Source organism: Motacilla alba, chromosome 6, assembly GCF_015832195.1.
Source record: "Motacilla alba alba isolate MOTALB_02 chromosome 6, Motacilla_alba_V1.0_pri, whole genome shotgun sequence".
Classification (NCBI taxonomy): Eukaryota; Metazoa; Chordata; class Aves; order Passeriformes; family Motacillidae; genus Motacilla; species Motacilla alba.
Window position 1 is genome coordinate 18,333,787 of NC_052021.1, and position 24,567 is coordinate 18,358,353.

The 24,567-nt window shown below is 40.0% G+C and overlaps 1 protein-coding gene across 10 annotated transcripts in view; it reads left to right on the forward strand.

Moving 5' to 3' along the window:
• WDFY4 (WDFY family member 4) overlaps positions 1-24,567 on the forward strand; it is a 116,203-nt gene that overhangs the window by 36,412 nt on the left and 55,224 nt on the right. For 8 of the 10 annotated variants that reach the window (XR_005257347.1, XR_005257349.1, XR_005257348.1 and 5 more), the window contains exons 21-39: positions 1,915-2,066; positions 2,599-2,710; positions 2,822-3,012; positions 4,525-4,677; positions 5,078-5,151; positions 5,961-6,122; positions 8,287-8,378; positions 9,269-9,368; positions 10,177-10,382; positions 10,968-11,137; positions 11,500-11,625; positions 12,046-12,207; positions 12,322-12,519; positions 13,508-13,625; positions 14,210-14,367; positions 14,822-15,060; positions 15,625-15,734; positions 16,686-16,877; positions 17,431-17,570. Coding sequence is in view for 7 of the 10 variants with exons in the window: in XM_038140373.1 (XP_037996301.1) it covers positions 1,915-2,066; positions 2,599-2,710; positions 2,822-3,012; positions 4,525-4,677; positions 5,078-5,151; positions 5,961-6,122; positions 8,287-8,378; positions 9,269-9,368; positions 10,177-10,382; positions 10,968-11,137; positions 11,500-11,625; positions 12,046-12,207; positions 12,322-12,519; positions 13,508-13,625; positions 14,210-14,367; positions 14,822-15,060; positions 15,625-15,734; positions 16,686-16,877; positions 17,431-17,570 (2,855 nt within the window). In the remaining 3 variants the exon portion in view is untranslated. Of the gene's footprint in view, positions 1-1,914; positions 2,067-2,598; positions 2,711-2,800; positions 3,013-4,524; positions 4,678-5,077; positions 5,152-5,960; positions 6,123-8,286; positions 8,379-9,268; positions 9,369-10,176; positions 10,383-10,967; positions 11,138-11,499; positions 11,626-12,045; positions 12,208-12,321; positions 12,520-13,507; positions 13,626-14,209; positions 14,368-14,821; positions 15,061-15,624; positions 15,735-16,685; positions 16,909-17,430; positions 17,571-24,567 lie in introns of those variants that run through there. The other 2 variants (XM_038140378.1, XM_038140379.1) reach the window with 2 other exon arrangements.

The window sequence follows — 24,567 nt, forward strand, 5'->3', positions numbered from 1 at the left end:
CTGCTACTGTTTGTTTGTCAGGGCAGTGTTCTTTTTATTCTTTTAATCTGCTATTAGTGTTCCAGCTGTGTCTAGAGACCACTCTAAAAGTCTGGAAAACTGCATTAGTGAATGTTGTACAAGATTGAAGTGAGATACGTGAGGATCTTGTAACATCCTGTGAATTGGAAAGAAGGGTAGGAATCAAGCAGCAGAGAGAGATGAAGAGTAAAGAGGGACAGCATGTCCTGAGTTGCAAGATTGTGTTTTTTGTTGGACAAACATTAAAGCAGAAGCTTTAACTGAGACATTCTGCATCAACAGTGCTAACAGGGGGAAAAAAAGGCAGAAAGAGAAGTATGGAGTTTAACTGCAAATGCCTGCAGAATAGGAGAGAGGGGCAGGGGAGTAAGTTACATTCAATGTAATGAAGAGGCTTTTTAACTAAAGTATGCTGTTAGCTTCAATTATTAAACAGACAGACAAAACATTTCAGTTATTGATTACTGTTTGTTCAACAAGTAGTGCATTCCCCTCCCTGCTAGAGCTTGGGATGAAATGAGATGGTCATTTCTCATTTGAAAACAGCAAAATAATCTTTCTTGGTCATGCTCCAGCCTAAAAGAACGCAAAAACACTGGCTGAGGGTACTCCTTCAGACAGAATGCTGTCAATCTACACAAAAAGCTGCAAGTCAAGTGTGGGAAGGGGCTGTTGAGAGAGAAATGGTGTCAGACTACGGCTCTGAAATAAAAACATTACCTGTAGAAGTCAGAAGGATTTGATTTTTTGAATCATTGAGTCTCTATGAAGTCTGGGGTGCTTGTTTTCTGCATAGTTCTTCCCAGATGGACTGCAGTACTAATCACAGGTTGTGGCCATGTGACTCTAGGGATGCCCTGTTTAGGGGAGATCATTGAGCAACATATAAGATGTGACCTCATAATTCTGAAATGATCTCACTCTCCCTGCACACTCCCTATTTCCATCAAAACATCCAAAGGAACTCAGGCAAATGGAAATTTTAACTTTAAAAAAGTTTTACACAATCCCTCCAAATACTACAGTGAGGTTTTTTTCCCTTAAAATGGGTTTATGACCTTGTTGCAAACAGCAGTGGGAATTTCTGGCAGTGGTGTGTCCTGTCTCCCCACTATCTCATTGCTTCTTGCTAGTCAGCTTCAGTTAAACAGAGGCTTAGTCTGCAGACCAAGTCCTGCTGGAAGGGAAATGGTAACACAGTCTTGAGGCATTTTATTTATAGTTAATCTTCATGTGGTGTGTGAACTAATTTTTTGCCTAAAAGAGCTGTGTTGCCAGCACTAGTAAACAGTTTTGTAAGTCAGCTGTTTTCCCAGTCTATAAAAGTGTCAAAATACCAACTTGACTTTTTTTTTAAAATAAAGATACATATAGTTTTTCCAAGTGTGAGAATGAATAGAAAATTCTTTAAATAAATGCATAAGAGAATTTCATACTAAACTGCTGAACCTGGTACTTTTAAGCTTTCCAAATGTTGTGAATTGGCAGCTCTGAACTTTTGCCTCTGCTCTCCTTCCACACAAATCTTTGCTTTGAGTACTCCCATAAAGTTCTCAGAAACAGAAGGCCTCTGAAATATTTTCTATGTCCAGAAAATTTGTTTATGCCGTGTGGACAGAGAGAGAGGTTTATTATGTACATTTCTGAGCTTCATGAGATGTTATGAGAGAATACAGAACCAAGGCAAAGCAGTTACCAGTGGACACAGCCATGTGATGCAAGCTGCCACGCCCTGATGCAAAGGGTGAATGCTTTTTCCTGGTTGTAGTCAAGACAAAGTAAAATTATTTCCTAAACATCAGTTTCTTCCAGTTATTTTTCACCTGCCTCTCTCCTGTCTTGCATATTGAACAGTGAAGTTCCTTCAGGCATTCACAGTCTTTCTTGTTTTAGGTGAGGACCAGTGCAGTGATCGGATCATCGCACCTCTGGTGGCAGAAGATAAGATTTCTTTTGGAATCAATGCCGTGTGCTCGTCTCTCACCACAGTCCAAGATATAAAGAGCTCCTACAATGAAGTGGATGGTCGGCTGATTGCCAAAGAGGTCACAAATTTCCCTTTCTTAAGCAAGTTTTCTCTGGCTTCTAATCAGTTTCCTAGAGCCAAATTTCTGACTTTGTCTTGCCTGTGTACCTTCAGAGATTTATTTTTTTTAACTTCTTTTTCCATTCCTTAACTTTGTTCTACTCATAGGTTAATTTTCACCTATGGAGAGGAATAGATTGGACAGTGTGAGCACAATGTTAAAAGCATTCTTTGAAACAGGAACAGAAGCCATAATTTTCAGGTTTTATGATAATTTGTTTCAGTCTGTGTTTTCTTAATGCCTTCACAGGGACTTTTCACATGCTATTCAATTGTTCTTTCTAATACCAGGTCTATTGATATGTGAAAGTAGTGGCATTGTAGGATGCTGTTGGTAGGTGACTATTTGTCCTGAAAATCAACATTTTTATGAACAAAGATGGTTTTCATAGTCTAAAATTAGTAAAATAATTTAAAGTATTAGAGCATGCATTTTTTAGTGCCCCTGGTACTACCAAAGTTTTTACTAAAGTGCCTTTTATCTGTTTTAGATTGGGATTAATTCTCGGGACAGTTCAACTCCAATATTCCTAGCTAAGAATATTGCTGGACACCTCTCAGGTTCCTTGCGGACTATTGGGTCAGTTGCTGTGGGCCAATATGGTAAATGCACTTGTCTTAATGCTTAATATTCTTTTAAGAGTGGAGCTTTATTCTGTCCAATAATAGATTGTCTGTGTAACTTCCTGGTAGAGTAACACTGCGATTTCCTAGGGGTAAGAGTGTTCCAGTCCTCCCCAGCAGCTACCAGTCTGAACTTTATTGGAGGCCCTGCCATTCTCCTGGGTCTCATTGCTAAGGCCCGTGATGATCACACCATGTATGCAGCTGTCAAAGTCCTGAACTCCATCCTCAACAGTAGCCCCTTGAGTGAAAAACTGATGAGGCACATCCATGGATACCAGGTAGGCACACTTTTGTTCATTCATTCTGGTTATAGTCTTTCCCTTGTAGATATTTATCCCCAAATCTATCATCTTGGGGATGAACCAAACATATCTAAACTGTGGCCACTGGTGGTTGGAACTTAATAAGTTAGGAGGGGGATATAGGATGGTGCTCTACATCCTGTGCTTACAGTTCCTGGAAACCTCTGTAACAGTTTTCTGCTGAAGGAAATGTGAGGACAGATGCCTCTTGGTCAGACATGATTTAATAAACTAAATAAACCAGAGCAGCAGATTTGTAACTGACCCACTCTTCACCTTTTACCAACACACTTGATCCCACATACAAAAGACCACTTCTCAGGCAGCTTTTCTTCCACCCCTTAGCTCATCCAGCCTAAGATTCCTCTTTACAGACTGCCCAGTGTAGGGCTGACAATGAATTCCTATGGCTCAGTCTTCACTGTGTATGAGGAATTGTGCTGATATAAATAAGTGCTGCCTGAATTGCATTGATTAGGTCTGTCCCAAATTAATCTTTAAACCTGAAAGCTATGCAGATTAAAGATTTTGGTTGTATGTAAATCCTATATGTAATATTGGATGGATTGAGGGTCAAGGATGAAGTTTCAGTTTAGTATCATTTACTTTGTGCTGCGTAGGTGAAGCCGAGAACTCTGAAGGAACAGAGAAGACTCTTTAATGCAGAAGGTTCCAAACAAGACCCTCAACATTAGGGTTTCATTAATGATTTATTATAAGCTTTCCATTTTCCCAACATGCAAATTGTTCATAAATTGATCACTATTTATGTGAATATATTTATCCTACTTAGATATTGCTTGCCCAATCCTTTCTTGTAGGTCAATGCATGTCTTTGTATTGTGTATGAGCTGTTCCTTTTGATTTTTTGCTACATGGTGTTCTCTCCATGTTCCTGATCATTACATTGCAATACAGTGAAGCTTTTTTTAACAGACAAGTAATAAATGTGTCTTGATAAGTATTTTCAAATTAATCTCTATTCTTCCCAACTTGCTCAAAATGTAATGGCTTTCTGAACTTTCTTCTCACAGTATGGAGAAATTGTTGGATAATCAAAGGTAGGCTCAGTTGAGAAACTGGCAATGTTTCACTAATGTTTTTCATTTGGGGAGGTAAAAATTAGTATTTTTTAAATTAACACCACCTGTAAGTAATTAAGAATACACCCATGAAGAATAGCATAGAACACCTACTGTGGTTATTTACAGTTGTACTTGTCTGTTGCTTTTTTAAAATTACATTCAACATAATATGGCACATATTTTCCTCCTGTTCAATGCCACAGTGTTGCCAAGCTCCTTCAAAAATTCATCCTTAGACTTCCAGCATGAAATTTTATGTCTGGACTGAAATCTTCATTTTCTTCATGATGCTTATGCAAAATGCATGCATGCATGACTGCTACATCTGATTAAACTATCTGTTGGTCTTGAATTAAATGCAGATTTATACTTGGCAGATACTTATTCAGTCTTCTCTTTTCAGTTGCTGAGCTACCTATTGAAGAGGAAAACTCAGCTGCTAAACAACAGGATTTTACAGTTAATATTCTCCCTAGTGGGCACTGCTGAGCTGGGCTTTGAGTCTTCTGTCATCAAGAATTATAGTGCATTCCAGTATGTTCTCTGCAACTTTGAGGTAAAACTGTTTATGTTACTCTGTGGCTTTGGCCGTATTAAAGATGGCTTTATAGTACAAGATTTGGTTTGTTCATAGCATCTCCTGAATCCAATATTTGTTTGTTGTGTTTTTTCACACTGTGGGCCCCCCAGGTCTGCAGGAACACTCCCAGATGGTCTGCTCCTCAGGGCTAGAACTGGAGCTACAGCTCCCTGCACTAGCAGGGACTTCCCAGGGCCTGGACTTCCCAGGGCCTGCAGGCTGCATTACAGAAACACTCAAAGTTCATGATGTTCCCCTCCCCAAACTAGTTTTAACTGTTTCTCTGATGCAGCTGCTGTTCTCACAGCTCAGAAGAGCAGTAAGAGCAGAAGTTGGATTATCAAAGGATTATAATCTGCTTTCCTTTGTTTTTCAGCTTTGGATGAAAGCACCAGAAAATCTTGACCATGTTCTTCTTTCCCATCTTGTAGAGATCTTGCAGTCCTCCAGGTATAAACTTTTGTTTGAATCAGAAACCTGTGGGACAAACTCATCTGTAACCTAAAGCTGGAACTCTGAAGTGAATATGAAAGGTCTAATCCCAGTTGGAATCAGAGGATTCTGGGACTGAATCATTCATGTATTGCTCTTTCAAGCCTGGAGTTAGTAATTTGATCAGGGCCAGTCTGGGAAAAGATATCTGGTTACCTGGTTCATGTGGAACCACTGCTGTACAATGCAAGTTTGCATTGCAAATATCTGCTGGGGAGGGGAAATCTTAATATTTGAATCGACTATGAAATAATTTTAAAAATATATTATTGAAGTTGTGCTTAAAATCAAAACACAACCCTTTTATCAATATTCTTAATCATCTGGACTGGAGCTAAATGTATCTGAAGAGACAAAGCATGGCAGAGGCACTGAGTAAAGCTAGATTCCTGCTTTTTGGTAGCAGAAAGCTCTGTGCAGAGTGTGCAGAGCTGTCTGGTTCCCCTTGCTAAGTTTTACAGGAATAGCATTTTTTGCTACGAACTCACTGCTTGAAAATGCAATAATGTTTTCTTTGAACTTGTTGGAATACAGCAGTTTCTGAGGGAGAGGGCAGAGGAGAAGAGTGGAACACACAAAGTTGTCTTCTGATCTCCATCACTGACACGTGTTCAATTTCTCTGACAGTGTTTGAAATGTTATAAAGACAGTGTTAGAAAACAAAAGTGCAAAGTATGAGTGCAACCTGAGAATCCTTTAAGCTGAAACTCTGCAAATGTGGTCATTTCCAGTAGAAGCTTTTAATAGTCCCTGTGCTTTTTTTACAGAGATGCATGTCAGAATATTGCAATGGCCTACCAGGTGCAAATGGTACCCAAGCTTGTTTTCCTTTTCAATGATCCTGAAATCAGCAGCTCCAAGATCACTGTGGCCTGCACTATCCTGTCCCATCTCTTGCAAGGATGCTTTAATACAAGGGATATTCTCAGGTAACCCTCAAGGTCTATAGCTTTTCTCAGATTGCAGATGAGCTATACTTCTGCTAGTGTTGGAGAGAGCTTGACAGGAGAGCTTCCCTCACCTTGTCTTTGGTAGAACACCAGATCTTTGGCAACTGCAGGATCCCCTGGTGAAAAACTGATGAAAAATTTTTTTCATTCCCTCCAACCTTATATTTGTGTGAAGGTGAATTGGGTGATTCCTGTTATAATGGTGACACAGACAGTTTTGTAAGTATGACTGGATTTACCCAAATATGTACTTAATATTTGGTTTCATTAAAGCCTTGTCCCTAAAGTATCACTACAGTATTACAATTTGGCCCCAAAGAACTGTGTACCTAATCCTGTTGGTTTGGCTTATGTCCCAGTAACAATCCTTTTTGTTCCTGAATTTCAATCAGTTATGTTAGTCAGGATTTCATGAAGCATAGCATTTAAATCCTTGTTTGCTCTTCACAGAATGTAAGCACTGCTTCATTTTATATTCCCAGCCTAATTGTATCAACCCACAGCATATCAACTGAGGAAGGTCCACATAGTGATGTCTACAGCCACCTAATTCCCAGGGAAATGCACTGCACAGATGGAAGCTCTATTTCTAAAGCTCTGTTTTTAATAAAATATAAAAACAGAGTCGCATGACAAATCTGTGGACTCTGCCTTTTGCTCTGTTGGAGAGTATGAGCACCTCTGATAGTTAACTGTGGAGTAAGCTAATACATGAACTTGGTGTTTTCCAGCTCTTTTGTGACTGTATGCTCCTGGATATATGCTATCTATATTCCTACCCTGGGCTTGTAGGAATTAGTCTGGTTTTTTTTCATATATGGGGTGAGACAGGTGAGAGTTGTGGATTTAATGTATCAAATTTGTCATGTTGTAAGGAGTCTGAATGAGCATTTTTTTCTTAAATAATCATGATTTATTATTCCATGGTAATATGGTTAGTTCTCAGGCCCACAAATGCTGAGAGTGGACAGAGACAGCACTCTGTCCCTGTCCTTCTAGCCCCAGGACAGCAGAGACTGCAACAGGCTCTCAGCAGCACTGAGAGGTTCTGGAGTTTCTGCTGGTCCCAGATTTGGACTGCTAGAGGGAGTTTCTGTGTGGGCTATTCCTGCAGAACAACTGGTGTTCTGTCCCTTAAGAAATATCCTTCTAGTGGGCAGGAAGAGATTGTGTGCTTTCACTAAATGTGTATAGATCACATTTATCTTTCTATCCTTAGAACCAAGTAATGTGTCAAAGCAAATTACAGGTGAAAAAAGGTTGCCAGTCCTCCTCACAGTGGACCTGCTAAGGTTTCTTGGTTCTCCTCTATATGCTTGGAAACCAAGTAGTGATAACAGTGAAATTAGAATGCCACAGGCTGCTCAGAATCTTTCATACAAACTGAGTGCTTTACTCAGTGTTCCTTTCCTCTTGGTGAAAGACCTTTAAAGTAGATAGAGAAAATGTTTCCATGACGGAATATATTTTACTTTGATTTGTAGATAGTTTCAGTCATCACAATATAAGAAAGATAAGCTGTTAGAGAGCATCCAAAGAAGGGTCACAAAGATGGCAAGCCTTGAGGGGAAGCCAGATGAGGAGCAGCTGAGGTCACTTGGTCTGTTCAGCCTGGACAAGAGGAGACTGAGGACAGACCTCACTGCAGTTACAATTTCCTCGTGAGGGGACGAGGAGGGACAGGCCCTGATCTCTGCTTTGGGGCGACAATGACAGGACCTGAGGGAATGGCCTGAAGTTGTCAGGGGAGGTTTAGGTTGGATATTAGAAAAAATTTCTTCCCCCAGAGGGTGGCCAGGTACTGGAACAGGGTCCCCAGGGAAGCGGTGACAGAACCAAGGCTGATAGAGATTAAGAAGTGTTTGGACAATACTCTCAGGCACAGGTGTGACTCTTGGATTGTCCTGCTGAGGGCCAGGAGTCGGTCTTTGATGATCCTTGTGGGTGCCTTTCAACACAGCATGGTCTGTGACCTTTTATTTCCTAGTTTATGAAGTTTTCATCCTATCTCTGAAGAGGCTAGAGTTTCTAATGGTGGTGGTTCTTAAGTCATGTTAGCCAGTATGCAGCTTTACATACAATCTCCAGGTAAGTAAATTAATATCTTTCTGTTGACCACAATGCTTCACTTTTTCTCTTCAAGGATTGGATTGTTCCTCGTTTACACCTTGAAACCTTCTTCTGTGGATGAGAATCAGATTTACCTGGATAGTGTGGCTGAGAGGCCCACTGAAGGTGAGGGGCTGCCTTTGGGATATGTGTTGTGATAGTTTAACTACAGTATTTCCCTCCTTCCCCAGGACCTGATGAACCCTAATTGCAACATTAGTGCTTCTGCCTTCTGTGGCAGGAAGAGGCAAAAAATGAATTTCTTCATATGGAGAGGGACAGGCTGCACTGAGGTGACCCTCTGTTCTCTCTCTGCTAATTAACCAGCAGTACTTTTGCTGCATTGTCCAGAGCCAACACAATGCTGGATTTCAGATATACAGAGAGAGGAAGGACATTAAATTGAAGTTGCCCCCAAACCAACCTACTGGGCTGCTACAAGAAATAAAATTTCAATGGGAATCCTGGATTTTCTTTGAAGCCTTTACTACACTCACAGTTGTAGCAAATAAAGCAGAGCTCTGCACCTCTTAAAGTAGCTGTGTATTTGTCAGGTTCACATGGAGGAGCATCCAGTCATTTGGCTCTTTCACTGGGATCTTTCAGTTGAGGCTTTATTGTTACTGCACCTTTAAACAACAGATCATATTAAGGTGACAGTGGTAACTGCAGTTTGTATATAGACATCTCAGCTAGGCAGTACAAGTCAGATTGCCTGTTTACATTTCTCTCTCTAGTTAACCTGAGATTGCTTCCTCTGAGATATTGTTCAACATGCAGTCTGAATAAGTTTTAAATAACTCTAAAGAGAGGACTTGGGCAATGTAAGCACTGGTTATTTCTTACGTTAGCAGGAATCCTTATGTCTAAAATTTGATGTCCACATCTTCTTACTCTGCAAAAACCAGCTATAAGTACTTCTATGGGGCTAATTGGGTGCAAAGAAAATTGTTCATCAAAGCAATGGAACATCTTTTGTCTCTTCTTTACTCTTTATTGCTTTCTGATATTTGTAGCCTTAAACCAAACATCTGGAAAGACAATCTGTCTTCGAAACCAGCTACTGAAGATGCTGTTAGATGTAATACGCTCAGACAAACCTCACCTGTCCTCTGAGTAAGTAGAAATGTTTAGGAGGTTAAGTGTCTCTGTCTCCCAGATTTTTCATCTTCCTGGTGCTTAACCAGGACTAAACACACTGATAATATTTGAATTTCAACAACTACTAAGTAAGAGCAGACTCGATTCAGTGAGACTTTTTTGTCAGTGATTTATCTGGCATTCACACAGCTGTGTGGTCTGATCACACATCTGATATCCCTTTTGGAAAAAGTCTCATGTTTTCAGAAAATACAGTGAAAGGGGGACATGGATATTGATACTTCTGCTGCATAGCAGGGGTTGAAGAAATCCTATCTGTCTCTGAAAATCAGTCTAATGTGGGATTACTTGCACCGCTCTATCGTAACCAGGAGAATGCCATTATTATAATTCTACCTCTCATAATAGAACGGCAAATTTCATAGTGCTGGGAGCTGTAATTCTGCATTTTCATTAGATCTCACATCTTAGACTTGAAAACTTAAACCAGAATTTTGAATTTCATAGCTTGAAAGATCTAGTCTGTGATGTAGTTTGCCTCAGTTATTGATACACACTCTCAGAATGGGCTTCATATTAATGAACTGTTTATCCTGACAGTAATACAAGGTTAGACGTAGCAGGAATTGAATAACTTCAGCTGTGTGGATGAGCCTGTTGTTACATCTTTGTGATTATCTGTTGTGGTACACCTTTAATGAGATTTTTTTTTTTCTTAGAGAAGCATGAGGTTCTAAATCCCTTCAAGATAATTTAAAATAATATCTCCTTTGTCTTCCATCATGTTTTCTTCCATGTGTTTTCATTTACCTGTTATTCCTAGGGAAAAAGAAAAGACATTTTTGGCACTGGGGCCAGACTGGTTTCTGCTGTTCACACAGAGCTACCTGCACTTCAGCACAGTTGTCCTGGGAATCAAACTGCTTCTGTGCTTCCTCCACGATCGTTTGCTGCTGAACAAATTCAAGGAGGGGATAGTGGCTGGGCGTTGGCTGGAAAACAGCTCTGCAGGGTTGAACATTCTCATGGGTATGTGTTGGTTTAATGTTCCCAAAACACTGCCTTGATCCAGCTCAGTGGTAGAAGATCACTGTGTACGTGATAGAAGGATTCCCAGTGAATCAGTGGACCGAGAGTTTAAATTACTTTCTAAGGCAAGCTTGTCCTGGTACTTCAGAATTTCTGTACTGAAAATTGGAAAGTAGTACTTCTCCCTTGCAGGTAATTAGCAATTCTGATTAGATGGGCCTTTTTGTTTTGCACAAAATCAGGCTACTTGATAAGCCTGTAAGGTGTTCAGATGTCAACTTGTGCTCTGAAACCTTTTGTTTCTTAAAGATTTGTTCAGCCTGCTTTTTGATAATTAGACCTGGGGTTCTGAGAAAGGGAGGAGAAAGGAAGAAGAATAATTCAGGGAGAAAGCCCTGTAACAAAAGTAATTGTGGTAAAAATTATGATCTGTTAGTCTGGGGGTGTTTTTTAAACTGTTGATACTGCAGCCTAGCAGACTACTGTGTTCTGGGATAGAGACAAATGAGGGTAGAGTTGTGTCAGTAATCCTTCTGCTGGTATGACGTTTATTTTTAGACACTTTCATTTTCTTTTCCTTTAAAGATAATTTGAAAAGTCATCCTCTGGTGCCTGACAATGGCTCCTTCTTGATTTTTGGATTTTCTGTATTGCAAAGATGTCTGTCTGATCATGTTCACATCCCTGAGATCTACTTGGTTGTGGCAGAGCTCTTTCTGGCAACTCCACAGTCTGAACCCCCTGAAGGAGTCAAGGTATGGAAAAAAAAAAAAAAAAGCAGACAAGCACCTGAAGCTGCTATTGCATTACTCTTTTGACATTTTATGCCCTTTTCCATGAGAGTATTCTCAGGTATGTTAACCCTACTTGGGATTTGTAATAATAAAAACTATTCATATTTTTAAAATTAGGTTAATTAACTTTTATTTAAGAAAATTTATGTTCAGAACAACCTTTTTCATGCAGGCGTTAAATGTTATAAATTTAATAGGAGAGGAAGGAGCTGCTGGAGGCAGACACATGTTGGTTTTGTTCTGATGTAGAGAGAGCAGGCATTGTTCTTGATGTATCATGTACAATTCCCATCTCTTAATGAAATCTCTTTCCTCCTGTGTAGAAAGATCTTGAGTCTATGTTGCAGTGGATCCTGCAGCACCACCTTAGAGAGGATGTCCTCAAATTTGGGTTGTGTGCAGAGGCAGCTGTGTTACTGCTGGAAATGGTTCGATTCACTGTGGACAAGGTAAGTGTTTCCTTGCAAGGACAGTGCAGTGTGAAGGGCTGAATAAAGAGCCCCGGTGTGACAGATGCTGTAATCCCTAGTCCTGCTCTGCTCTCAGAGGGCAATACTGAACAGGGACTGCCAAGGGGCACAACAGCTACTGCCCTGGTCATGTAGCACAGGATGTGATGGGCTCATGTTTGAGAGGGACCAGAGATAGATCTTGCCCACAAGAGTACTCAGTTTTTTATTCTTGATGCTGATATGTTGCCTTTCTGGTTGGGTGGATCTTCAGTCTGCAACGTGGGATTGGCCACTGGTGCCTTGTCTGACTTTTGTGGCTGTGTCACATTTGCTTAGGAATACCTAAAGAGGAACAAAGATAAGCTTTTATGAATGAGAGGAATGCTGCCTTGACCAGATGCACATCTGTCTGTTCAGCCTATTGCAGATGCAGAGGCCTCCTGGGCGATTGCCTATCCAGGGAATGTTATCGAGTTTCTGTGCTTGGTCTATCACAGTTATACACAGGACCCCGTGTGGCACTGTCCCGACTTCTTGAAAACTTTGGCTACGCTTGCTTTTCGTTCAGGACCACCCAAGGTATGTGTACAGGAACCAGCAAAAGCCCTTCTGACCAGAGATGAGTCACTAGGAGGAAAAAAAAATCAATGTACAGCAGACTGAGTGAAAATGTATTGCTATCTGCTTTCACAGGGTGGGTCTGAAGGCCTTTTGACCCCTGATGGTCCAGCCATTGCCGAAGGGAAAGGCTGTGCTGATCCCTCCTCTCTCCCACTCCTACCACACCCTGCCAAGAAACAAGTGTGGGATTTTGTGCGAGTCCTCCTGATGGACAGTCTTCTCAACATCCCAGCAAGCAAACAAGGACATCCCCTTGAGCTGCTTCTTGAGGTTTATCTCATCAGCAGGCTTTGCTGTTCTACCTTGCACTGGGGGTGGAAGGACAGGACAAACCCTTCTAGCGACCTAGTAACAAAAGTGCTAACAGTGACTAAAGGAAAGGACTTCTCTAATTCCTCTGCATTAATGTGAACTAAGAAAATGCTGTCCCTGGAAAACAGAAAAGACATTTTTCAGGCAACATTCAATATTGAAGAAAAGTGTGAAAAAAATCCTTTTCCTTAGTAATACCTGCTTGTCATTAGGGCATGCCTTGAATTAGCTGAGAACAGAAAATGTCACATGGAGCATCCTGTGTACTGATTTTTGAGATAACAAAATCTCAGTTCTCAAATAAACAAAAAAACCCTGTCTCCACTGTAAGTACAGATTAATACAAGCTGTAGCAGCTGAGACTGATTATAGATTTCAACTACTCAAAGAACTCTAGAGAATCAGAGTAGTGTGAAGAAAGGGGAAATGAAAAGTTTAGGATTCAGCTCCACATTGTCAATAGTGCAGGTGTCCCAGGTGTGAGTTCTGATGCAGACTCAGCTTAGTAATACGAATAGTAATAAACATAAGCTTGACTGCAATTGTAAATCCTCTTGTGGAGCACCAGCTCCCTACAGGTTTATATATACTATCCTGAGGTTTGGTAGAGTTAAAATGGAGTTTGGATTTCTGGTTGTCTGAATCCTGGGCCTGCTAATGGAGCTCCATGTCCCTGAGCACAAGACCTCTTGGAAACCACCTGTGAGCCAAATTCTGTCCTTTTACAAAACCTTGATTCTGTTCACTGTGCAGAGGGTGACTGTGCTGGCTGTCAGCTAGATGGTGTAGTCCTATGTAAGATTTCCTTGTTTTCCAGCTGGGAATGAAGTTCTGCCATCTCATCTGTTGTCCAGTAGCTGTTCACATATGCACTCTTGCTGAACGTGAAGCTGAGTCAGATTTCCTGTTTTCCTGCTGTACTAATATGTATGCCATCACTGTATAGGCTTCTCCAGAAGATGCCACCAGTGAGCAGAGGAGACTTTTTCAGACAAAAGTTCTGCTGTCTGCTATGGATGTCTTTCAGGTTACCAGCCAAGGCGAGGGGAAAACGAGGCCAAGAGGTGAGTGGTGAGAATCAGATTGCTTAACTATTGTTTAAATATCATGTTAACTGATATTTAGCATGTAGGTGTCATTGTTAGAAAGGTTTGGAAACAATAGCTAGAATGACAGTCCAGCTCAGCAGGGTCCACTGTCCATTCTATCTTACTGCAAGCCAGTTTGCATAAGTTATTGTAATTTTTTTTTTTTTTTTTTTTTTGGAGAGCATCTTCCTTTTTTATTTTTGAAAAGATATTCTGAATATTAGAAAGGGAGTATGTAGGATGAAAACTAGGTTTATTATTAAATACTTCTGGAAACAGCCCCATTAACTTAGTTGTTACTGCTCTCCTTTCTGAGTTGTTAGTTAAACCAATTCTTCATTACAGCATTTTAGTGAGACTGGTTCCATCCCTAAGATGGAGCTGTCATTTCCAGTCTGAGTAAGGTGTTTCTGCTATACTTAGAGTCTTCTTAGACATGTCCCACCTCTGAGATATTATGGCATGAGACTGTTCCTTCTCAGTTCTGGTAATCTCACATTTCACTTTTTTTTTCATTTCCTCTTGTTCTGCAATAATCAACCCTCTTATGTCCTTTCCAGCGAGCACTGATCCTCATGGTACTTCAGAATCAGCTGCACCCCTATCCATGATGAATATTGCTTATTTTGTTCAGAAGTTGGTTGAGAAACTGAGCAGCAGAATGTTTGTAGCTGACCCCAAGCAAATCCTGATCTTCATTGCCAAACAGATTATGTGTGTGAGTCACTTTTTTTTCTCCCCAGCTTTTATCAACATGCTGTAACATGCTGGTTTTTTACACTGAGGTCACGATACTGCAATTCTGAAGAAGATGGCTGTAATCCATTTGGTGATTGTGGTGATTGTTTTTTATTCCTGTTTTTTTGCATGAGAACATAACAGCTGTAAATTATAATTAGAGAGAGATGATGCAGTATAAAGAAAGGATAGTTAACTCTTTTGTGACACTGTCTGTTGGCTATGTACACATTGCTGAACTGGGATAAATTAATCTCTTCCACACTTACGGGGACTTCAGCAGAAATACAGAAAAATAGAATTATTATGTAACATGTAGCTCAGGGGAATTTTGCTGAAATAAGTTTCCAACAGCTTAAATGAAATGGGAGGAGTGAATCCTTGGGGAGAAAGTTTGAGCAAGCCAAGTAAACTGCTGTTTTGTCTTTTTACAGGTCTTAGAAAGCTCTGTTTCTCAAAAGGAAGTTTTCCTCAGTGCCCTGTACAGCTGCTTAAACAGAGCCATCCTATACTGCTTATCCAGACCACAACAATCACTGCCTGAACAGTTTAATGTCCTGAATACTCTCATTGTTCTGCAAGAGCAGTGGGACATTATTTTTGCAACTTACAACTCAAATAGTAATTTTGTCATCTGCCTGATGTACTGCCTTTGCCAACTGAACTCGGGCAGGTACAAGTGTTCTTATTATGTTTCTTTGTATTTGTGCTGTGCCTATGGAAGTGGGTGCAGAGGGGGAGATGTCACATAACTTAGGCAATATCCAGTCTGGGGAATCACTAGAAGCTGAGATTGAGCTGGATCCAGCATTTCCAGCAGCCTACTCACTTCAGAGTAATAACTGCAGTTAACAAGCTTGGAGCTGGCTCATAAGCCCATCAGGAAAATGAGCATCTGGAAATTTTCCTGGGATGTGGGCTAGGATCACTCCCAAATCATGTAGGTGGCCATTCTCTGAGACATCTGCATGGGGTAATTTAGTGAGAGTTTTTTTCTGATCCAGCAGTCATTTGTGTGTGGGTACATTTAAAGTATATATAGAAGTGTGAATGGATCTTGTGCTCTTTGTGTTACATGACTGGTATAAGCTCCAAACCTGAAAATACTCATCTGTTAAATTAATCAAGTAGGACTGGATGTGCAGAAACACCTGTAGCTCCTTCACTGTTCTTAGTCTGTTCTGTCTGGTTTCCTTACCTGCCCTCCTTTTTTTTCTTTTTTTCCTCTTTCTCACAGCTGTTCAGAAGGTTTTGGGGTGGATGCAAAACCAAAGCTGGCTTCTCATCACCAAATTTTCCTTGCACCAAGTGAAGAGGAAAAGGGCAGCCTGCCTACTCCAGATGATGGTAATTGATGGCACATGTTGCCTGTGGCTTAGAGAGAAGGAAAATACCTGTGTTAAGCAGTTATCAGAGCCGCTTGTGCAATTGGCACTTATTTCCTCTTTGGTGTACAGGCACTGCAGGCACAGCACAGAGAAAGGAGAGTTGTGCTAAAAATTACTTGTGTTTGTATCAAGCCTTTTTATTCAAAAGTCACACCCAGCATCCTCAGGAGTAGTGGGCATCAGTTTGGGGATCTCTCCTCCAGGTTATGGCCAGTATAAGGGGTGAGATGCACTATTTGTTGCTCTATTTCTTTTTTCAGTGCCCATACAGGGTTTGTCTATTACATGCAGAAAGAAGTATTGGAGCATTTCAGAGAAACACAGAAAAAAATTGGGTTGAATTCAGTGTGGTCAGCTGAACCCTGCAGCAAAGCACTGTTTTGGTTTTTTTATTTTTTATTTTTAAATATATATTGGCTTGGTTAAGATGCAACCAAATCAGTCTGGTTTGCAGGGAAATAGAGTAAAACAACTCAGCACTTCCTTGTACCATATCCTCCTGCTGTGTCAAATTGTTTCACAACTTGGTTACCTCCAGCTCCAGCAATGCTTGGCAACATAAAGGCATGTCCTTTATGTGCTTTAGCATTCTATGCATGATAATAAGATCATCAAAATTCTGATTAAATGGTTTTCCAAAGCAGAAACCAGTTAAAACCTTGTGTCACTCCTACTTGTTTCTTTCAAGGAGTTGAAATATCATAAAATAAATGTCCTGCTGTTTTCTATGTTAGATTAACTAGTCTAGCTTAGAACCTATGGAGGCAGTGGACAAAAAGGACCACTTCCACTGACTCTGGTAGTTACTCTGAACCAGTGCTTTTCCATATGATATGGTTTTGTTTTACCTCTTGCTTGACATGAAAACATAAATGAAGAATTTTTTTTTGGTGTTACTTTTGTTTCCTAGTCCGCCAGGAGATTCTGAGAACAGTAGAAATCATCTGGAAGCAGCTCATTTCTCAGAGGCGGCAGGCTCTGGAGGACATTTACAAGATGGATCTTTCTGTAAAAGGAAATGACAAAGAAAGGGACATGAAGATAACAGAAATCACTCCTTTATGGGAAGAAATTATGACAAAAGCTTGGCAGCACTTGCTAGGTCTCTGTTCTTTTATGGAACACTCATAGTAGTAAGCAAAAACGTTTGGTAAATGGGGTGCCTGGTGGAAAGCTGCTGTTCCTTGGTTATGCCTTTCCTCAACTGCTGAGAAAGCAGATTCTCAATTTCTCTCATTTAGGGCTGTGATTACTTACTGTGTCATAACCCAGCCCTTCTGTAATCACCTGGTGGGGTCATAGGGCTCGTGTTGTACTGCAAGAAAGAGAAATCACCTTAGATGATTGTAACCCATAGAAAGATTTAAAAGGGAGGATATACGGTTGAAAGAAGGGCATTGCAATGTCTGTAGTGGTGCAGTGATTCAAAGTTCATGTCTGTGTGATGAAACTGATCCATGGCAGAACTCCGTGAGGCTTTTAAATAAGAGCTTGAGAAATATGTGTTAATTCACTTCTCATAAAAGTAGAACATTATTCATCTGGAGTGACACACTGCCACATTATTTTATCTTGTGTAATGGGGATAGAACCCCTCTATTTTATGACAGGCTCAACTTCGTCTTAAAAGCTTTTTTGTCTGTTTTCCCTTGCAGTATCTGAAAAGAAGCTTCTCCAGAATAAAGCAGGGCCAAGCCTGTCCCAGAGCAAGCACAATTCCTGGAGTGAAAGCCTCTCTTCAGCTATTAGGTTCATACCTGGCCGAAACACAAAGGAAACGTCATGCAAATCAGAGGTAAATTTTGCTTTTTGTCTGTTCTGGTAAATCTTGCTCTTTGTCTGCTCTTGTATATAGCTCTGGATCTGAATTTGAGAGGCTTCTGAGTATGTCTGTTAGTTGACATGTTCCATTGCAAACTAGACAGCTATTGCAGCTGAGGTTCCTTTTCTAGGCTGCTAGAAATAATCACAAAGAAATATTGACCTGAAGAAGTTCTCTTGGCAGCCTGTTCATATAGTCTAAATGCATACTTTCTGCATAGGGCCCAATTATGGCACTTGAAAAACCTAAGCAGCCCAGACCCAGATGGGTTTGTGCTTACAGCCTCTGCCTGGGGTGGAGCAAAGTAAGGAGATGCCAGCTTTGGTGCTCTTGGCTTGCATCACCTGTGTAAACCTCGTCCTTCAGGCACTGAATTAGTAGGAAGACTCAGGTGTTATCATAGTGCTGTCCTTACATTTTCTACTCAATATGAAGTATTGAAGGTCCAAATTTTAATTTAACCCCTAGAGAGGAAAACAAGACTTGATATATAATCCAGGGATGGGTTTGGAGGGTGTGCATAATTCCTCCTGTCAGCAATGAAGATGTGAACTATCTTTTCCGTGTGTAAGCTCCTCCTTTGCTGAAAGAGAGGGCCATTTCCATGTTTTTGCTTAGCGTTGTCAAAAATAGACACAAAAAGCATTAGATAGATGTTACTTTCCAAGTGTACTAGAGGTAGAGTAACTAGCTACAGGGTAGGGCAGAGGTGCATTGACAGAATATTCAGAGCTTTAAACCAAGCTTGTGTTACTGTTGTGCTCAACATATTAAGGTCTTTTTTTTTCCTCCTGAGGAGACAATTGGTCTTTTCTTAGCCTCACTTTAGGGAGCCTTAACCCTCTGCTCAATCTCTAGGAGATTGATCACCAGCTATGTCTGGTGATGCCTGGTTCACTTGCAGGTGTGTTGACCAGGCAGACTGTGAGACCCAGCTAATGTGTCTGATAGCACCTTACTAGTGCGAAGCTTTTTTCAGCATGCCTCAGAATCCTTCTCAGTCCTTAAAATCACTTTGCTGCTTACAGAGTGAGCAAGCTCTTCCCAGATACATATGCATACTGTGATGTCATACTACAAGAGTGTTGACTATTTGCCCTGGGGTCTGTTTAATTATTTTTTAAAATTAATTTTGATTATTACAGCTGATTACACCTCAGTGAGCAATGTAATTGATATTTGTAAATGTATCCCAAGGAACATTTTGTACAACATGCTTTTTGCTGTTGAAGGTTAAAGACTCTGTTATTGGTTTTTCCCTAAATATGCCCACATCATTAGTTCCTCCAGTGAAAAGGTTGCCATCTGGAAAAGGCAGCACGCAGACATTATTCAGGCACAAGTGCATGAAATTGGTGTTTCTACATCTTCTGTCTCTCTTCTGCAAGGAAGCTGCTTGTAATTAAAGGAGCTGGGTTTGGAAGAAACATTATTCACTTGGTGTTATTCCTTATCATGTCAAGTACTGACAGCTCCACAGCTCTGATAAATTGTTCTTCTCAATGAGATATGAAGCTTCAGTTTCAAATGTTCTTCTCCTTCCTCCCTCTCCCCCTTTCTCCCTCCAGCCTGTCTTTCAGACTTTGATGCACTTTTTAGAGAGGTGAAATCTAAGAGGAAAAAAATGTTGAATGCCTCTCAACAGCCCTCTTCCTTCCTACACTTACTTACATAGAAAAGTTACATTAAAAGTAAATGATATTTGTATTTTTAACTCGTATTTTTGAAGACTTTGGCATCACTTTAAAAAGTGATGTAGTGTAATTTTGTATCATTTTCTGTGTCAGGTGACTTCTGTGTTCACTACTGGCCTCTGTCTTCACTTTTGCCAGTTATGGACTTATGTCCTAAAGCAACAGGAAATCTCCATGTTTGGTTGAAACATGGAGATTACAGGGAAAAAAAAAAAAAGAATGAACCACATAGTGAGGAACAAAGAATTTAAATTCCATAAAAATATTTACTCCTAACTGAGCAAAGTTTACTGAGAGAAGTTCAGCAACTCACCCAGGATTTCAGAGGTGTGCCCAGGAGAAAGAAATTGGTTGTTTAGTGGGTTATTAACTTGCTTCCTTTATCAACTGAAAAATAAACAAAGACTTTGAAGCAGTAGTAGTATTTGCTACAGATTGAAACAGACAAAAAACAAGCAGCAAAACACTCCTCTTAAGTTTTTCCCTGTGATTATTTACAAGATAGGAAGAGTGCTTTTGAGACCCAATCCTCAATCTGGAAAAAACAGCAAAATTAAAACTATTCACTCCAGCAAAAGCTCAGACCCCACGTTTCTGTTGTACTTTTGCTCGCGTTCTCCATCATCAGCAAAGCCAATTTCCTGCTGTTTGGTGGCAAGGATGAGAATTAGCCATCAAATGCAGCTGTGTTTTCTGCATATTTCTGAATACACTGTGCTGTCTCGTGCTTTGCTTGTGGCTTTGTCTGGGAGGCATGATCATGTAGAAAAGAGAGTGCAATTACATTTCTGGTAGTAGAATGGCAGTGATCTGCTGTGGTGATTGTATCTTCCTGGAAGTCTCAGTAGTCATGCAGGATCATGAGGAGCATTGCACAAAGTTGGATTTTTTGATGCTTACAGGTGACAGACTTGGGTAAATTTGCTGGCAGTAAGGTCTGTAAGATTGAATACAGTGCCAGAGGTTTCAAATCACTGACTTTCCTGTTTCAAAGTGAACCTTTTGATCTCCTACTCTTTTCCTCCTTTCCCCCTCCAACACAGTTTTGCTGTCAAAATCTACTACAGGTATTTCATTTTTAGTTTAACAATGACTGTGACTGGTTTTGACATCATAAAACTACAAAAGCAGCAATGGACCACTGTAGCAATTGTGTTTCTGTCAACTGTAAATCAGTCAGAGCTTCTCCATGCCCTGACCTGAGCTTCTTTAGGATGAGTGCCTGGCAAGGTTACAAGCACCACACTTCTAACTCCTGTAAGACACACTGCCTCAGAACTGTAGATATAGCTGTTACTCTTTACAAGATATGCAGTTCTCAGTTTTACAGGTGGCCTGATCGTGCCTGTCCTCTACTGTTTTTGTTGATTAATTGCATTCCTCTAGGCCAAAGGCCCATATAACTTGAAATAGATAAGGTCTTTTTAATCCCCTGTATAATCCCATTCTTCAGAATGAAGAGGTTAAGAGACTTCCTAACTTGTAATTGCAAAGCCAGAAACGTTACTTAAATCTTTTTCTTACCAATCATTCAGGGTTTTTTTTTATCAGCTTTTCAAGTTAACTGAGTTAAAACAAGCAAACATTTAATGATATTTCTTTGAAAAGAGCATCATTTGTGTAACATGTTTATCTTCATAATAGAAGGATAATTAACATCACTAATTATCTAATTAAGTTCATTAACTATCCACCAACAGTGCACCGTGAAGTTGACATTATGTTCTTCTGTCAACAAATGCTTTGATTTCTTAGGAAGTAATTAAAATGTAAATTAGCATGTCATTAAATGCACAAGGGAACTTTGGAATCAAATATTCATTTCAAAACTGCTCATAGCACACATTTTTTTTACTTCAATGAAAGCAGGCACTTTACTATTAATGATGTATATTAAACAATTTCCATTATAATATTATTGTCTTGTTTAATAACTGGCTCAAAGCTAAATTACTGCATGCTGTAGCAAGCTGAAAAAAGTTTCTTTAACTTTGAACAAAGAAATTTTCATGTCCTCTTACACGCATATCTGACACTCTGCTCATTTATCACTTTCAGATTGTTTACAACGTCATGAAGAAATCATTCAAGAGGTCAATGTTAGATGAGAATTGCATGAAAACATAAAATATAGAGCTATTTCATATTAGGTGATAGAAATCACTGAACTTTCTGAAACATGTGGGGATCATTCCCCCATTCATTGAAGGCAAGTGTTTAGCTGAGAATTGGAATATAAATGTTGTAGGATGAATACAACTCTTCAGGCTGACTCAGATTCACAGGCCCCTCTGTCTGTCCCCTAAAAATTCATTAGAGGCTGCTACAGGAGATGGTGTGTGATAGCCCAGTGCACACTAGGAAACCTATCCTAGCATAATTGTTTCTTTCTTGATATCAGTTTCATCTTAAAACCTGAAACACAAGAGGTTCTCACTTACAAATATTTTGTGGGTAGCTCTTCAGAGGGAGTTTTCCTGTGTTTTTAAACTCAGTGGTCTTCTGTGGGAGTGAAGTCTCTTCACTGAATTACACATTGTATGAAAATGTTGCCTGTTATTTCTCCCGCATATTGTTTTAAAATATCCATTTGCCTTTCAAGGTAGAGATTCTGTCTGGTCAGGCTTAAGCTGGGATACTGGATTTCAGCAAGTGGAATTTAATGTTTAAAGCTGTTGGCACCAAAGTCTCATCTTTCAAGAGCTGCTGGTGGCAGAGTTTTACTTTCACATAACAGAGCTGATGCCAAATGAGTGGAATGGTGTTAATGTGGATGAAAGAGGAGTTTTATTTGTTGCAGAAAACCCTAGAAATATGTACTAACCACTGAAACAGATTATTCATTTCTTTGTTGAATACACAGACAAAATTTTTTTCATATTTCTTGATTCAACTATGTCTGTTTTCTTCTACTTTTATGATTCAAGATTTTATTTATAATTATGTCAGAAAGAAACGGTTTGAATTCAAAAGACTGAAATGTCAATTTAAAATGAAAAGTAAAGAACAGAAAATCAAGGGAGGTCCTAGAAATCTCTACAAAATTGACTTAAATGTTTTTTCTAGGTCAGGGTATAGGTTGCTAACTCTGCTGAAGTCTGTGACCATTCATTTCTTGTTGCTCTCATCTTTGCTAGCCAAATTAAAGTTTGTTTGTGTCTGTGTTTGATTTATACTTTCTGCTGCAGAGCAGCTTGAACTACATGCATAAAAAACCCCAGAAGTAGTCTTTTCACCTTTAAATTTAAGTCATTTTATGAAAAGTGTTATTTTTACGGGTCAGGAGAAAGATATTTCTTTTTTTTTTCCTGTATTCTGACCCCTAAGCATATACTGATGTTTACAGAATTTTTTTCATCAGCTAAAGGACTAGAAGGGCGAATTTTCCTAAATAAAACCCATGATTCAAATTTAATCAGAAAATGCCAGTGCAGGAGGCTGTTGGACAAATGCATTTAGATAACTGTGTGTAATAAAGCCCTAAGTTACACCTGTAGGACTTCCACATTTTAAATAGAAATAGGAAAAGAGTGAGTAAGAACAAGTGAAGGCAAGAGACTCCCCTGCTATTTCCCACAATGCCAAAGTCTGACCTTCACCTTTCACTTCTGATGTAAAATCTACTGCTTCTGCTGTAACAGGATGGAAACTGAGTCCTCAAAGGGCTGAATGAACTATCCCAAAGTCACAGAAACCATTCTCAGAGACAGGATTAAAGAACATGAGTGCCTTGACTCTCATTGCTCTTTTTCGCTATTAGGAGGCAAGTTATCTGTTCTCCCAGGAAACAATGTGTTCAGGAGTGTCATCTGTTGAAGGGCTGTGTGTATGCACACTCCCATACAGACTTATGGTTGCTATAGAAGTAGACTGGCTTCTGTACTGCCTGTCTTTAGCTGATAAATACACTCTGGAAGTCTCACCACATGTACACACCACACTTTAGGTTTACCCTTTGAAACCCACCCCTGTGTATGAGTACATTTATGATGCACTGAAATATGGAGGATTTTCTCATTAGATCTGCTATTCCCCAATCAACTGGCAATGCCAGGAATCCATCCATGATCCTTAGGAGCAGTTGGCACACTGCATTAGCCTCCTAGCGGGCTGAGGCACGAAGCTTCCATGCAACACTTCACTGCTGGAACTCAGGCTGTTGAAAAGCTAAATGAATTTTGGCAAAGCAACAATAAAATCCACACAGCAATAACAATTTTGTGATTCAAAAGAGTCTGCAAACAACCCTCAGCGTGGAGAGTGTATGTGAAGGACTAGGATAAACTGCTCTTTAGTCTGCTAAGGAAAACATCATCTGCCTTAGCTTAATGATTGTTACCTGGGGAGTAATGGAACAATTTTTCCTCTTCTGAAATGATCCTCCTTGCTGCCTAGTGCATAGTCACTTACTTGAAAAGTAGTCTGGTCTCAAGATGGGTGGGCTATTGTATGCACAGCGTAGCAGTGTACCTGGTCACTGTGTCATATTCAGTAGCAGGAGAACATTTGGAGATGTTACACACTTTGTCTCTATCTGAATAGAACTGGGCTGGTGCACTGGAGACTTCACCCAGCTCTAGTAGTTTACTATAGCACTCAGATGCTTTTCTGTAAAGCTGCCATGGTAGCTGTAATCCTGTCCTCTGTAGCAAGCCTGATGAAGAAGGGATTGATTGATTTAGCAAGAAAAGACCAGAAGTATTGGGCTTTAATTGCACATGCTGGGTAGATGTGTGGAAAAAGGAGCATGAGAACTGCGAGGAATACAAGATAATTTTCAATCTCCAAATAACTGAGGCTCAAAACTTTACTGACAATCTGGCTCTGTGCCTGTGTAAGTCATAGTGGTTCAGGAATGTGCTATGAAAAAATTATTGGCTCTAGATGATGCCTGCAAAAATCATTTGCTTTTGTAAGAAACTCTCTCCTTCCTGACTAGGTCACATCCTCATCCATACTGCTTAGGGCATGCAGTCCAGCAGGCAGAGGTGGCATATAGGGCTGCTGAGAAGAACAATACTGCACCACACGTGGGTGCCATTTAATGTTGAGCTGCTGGGAAAGAGATACTAAAGGAAAAATTAACAATTTGCTCTTTATAAAATGGCATTTCCTTAGTGTTATTTCATCTCCTGTTCTGTTTGATTCAAGATGCGAAGTTTACTACATTGGTATAATGTGATTTTTCTCATTCTAATGATGCTAGTTTCCTATTTTCTTCCTTCGGCGTTATGACCCATAGAGATTTTAAGTATTTTTAATTGTTGCTTTTGAAG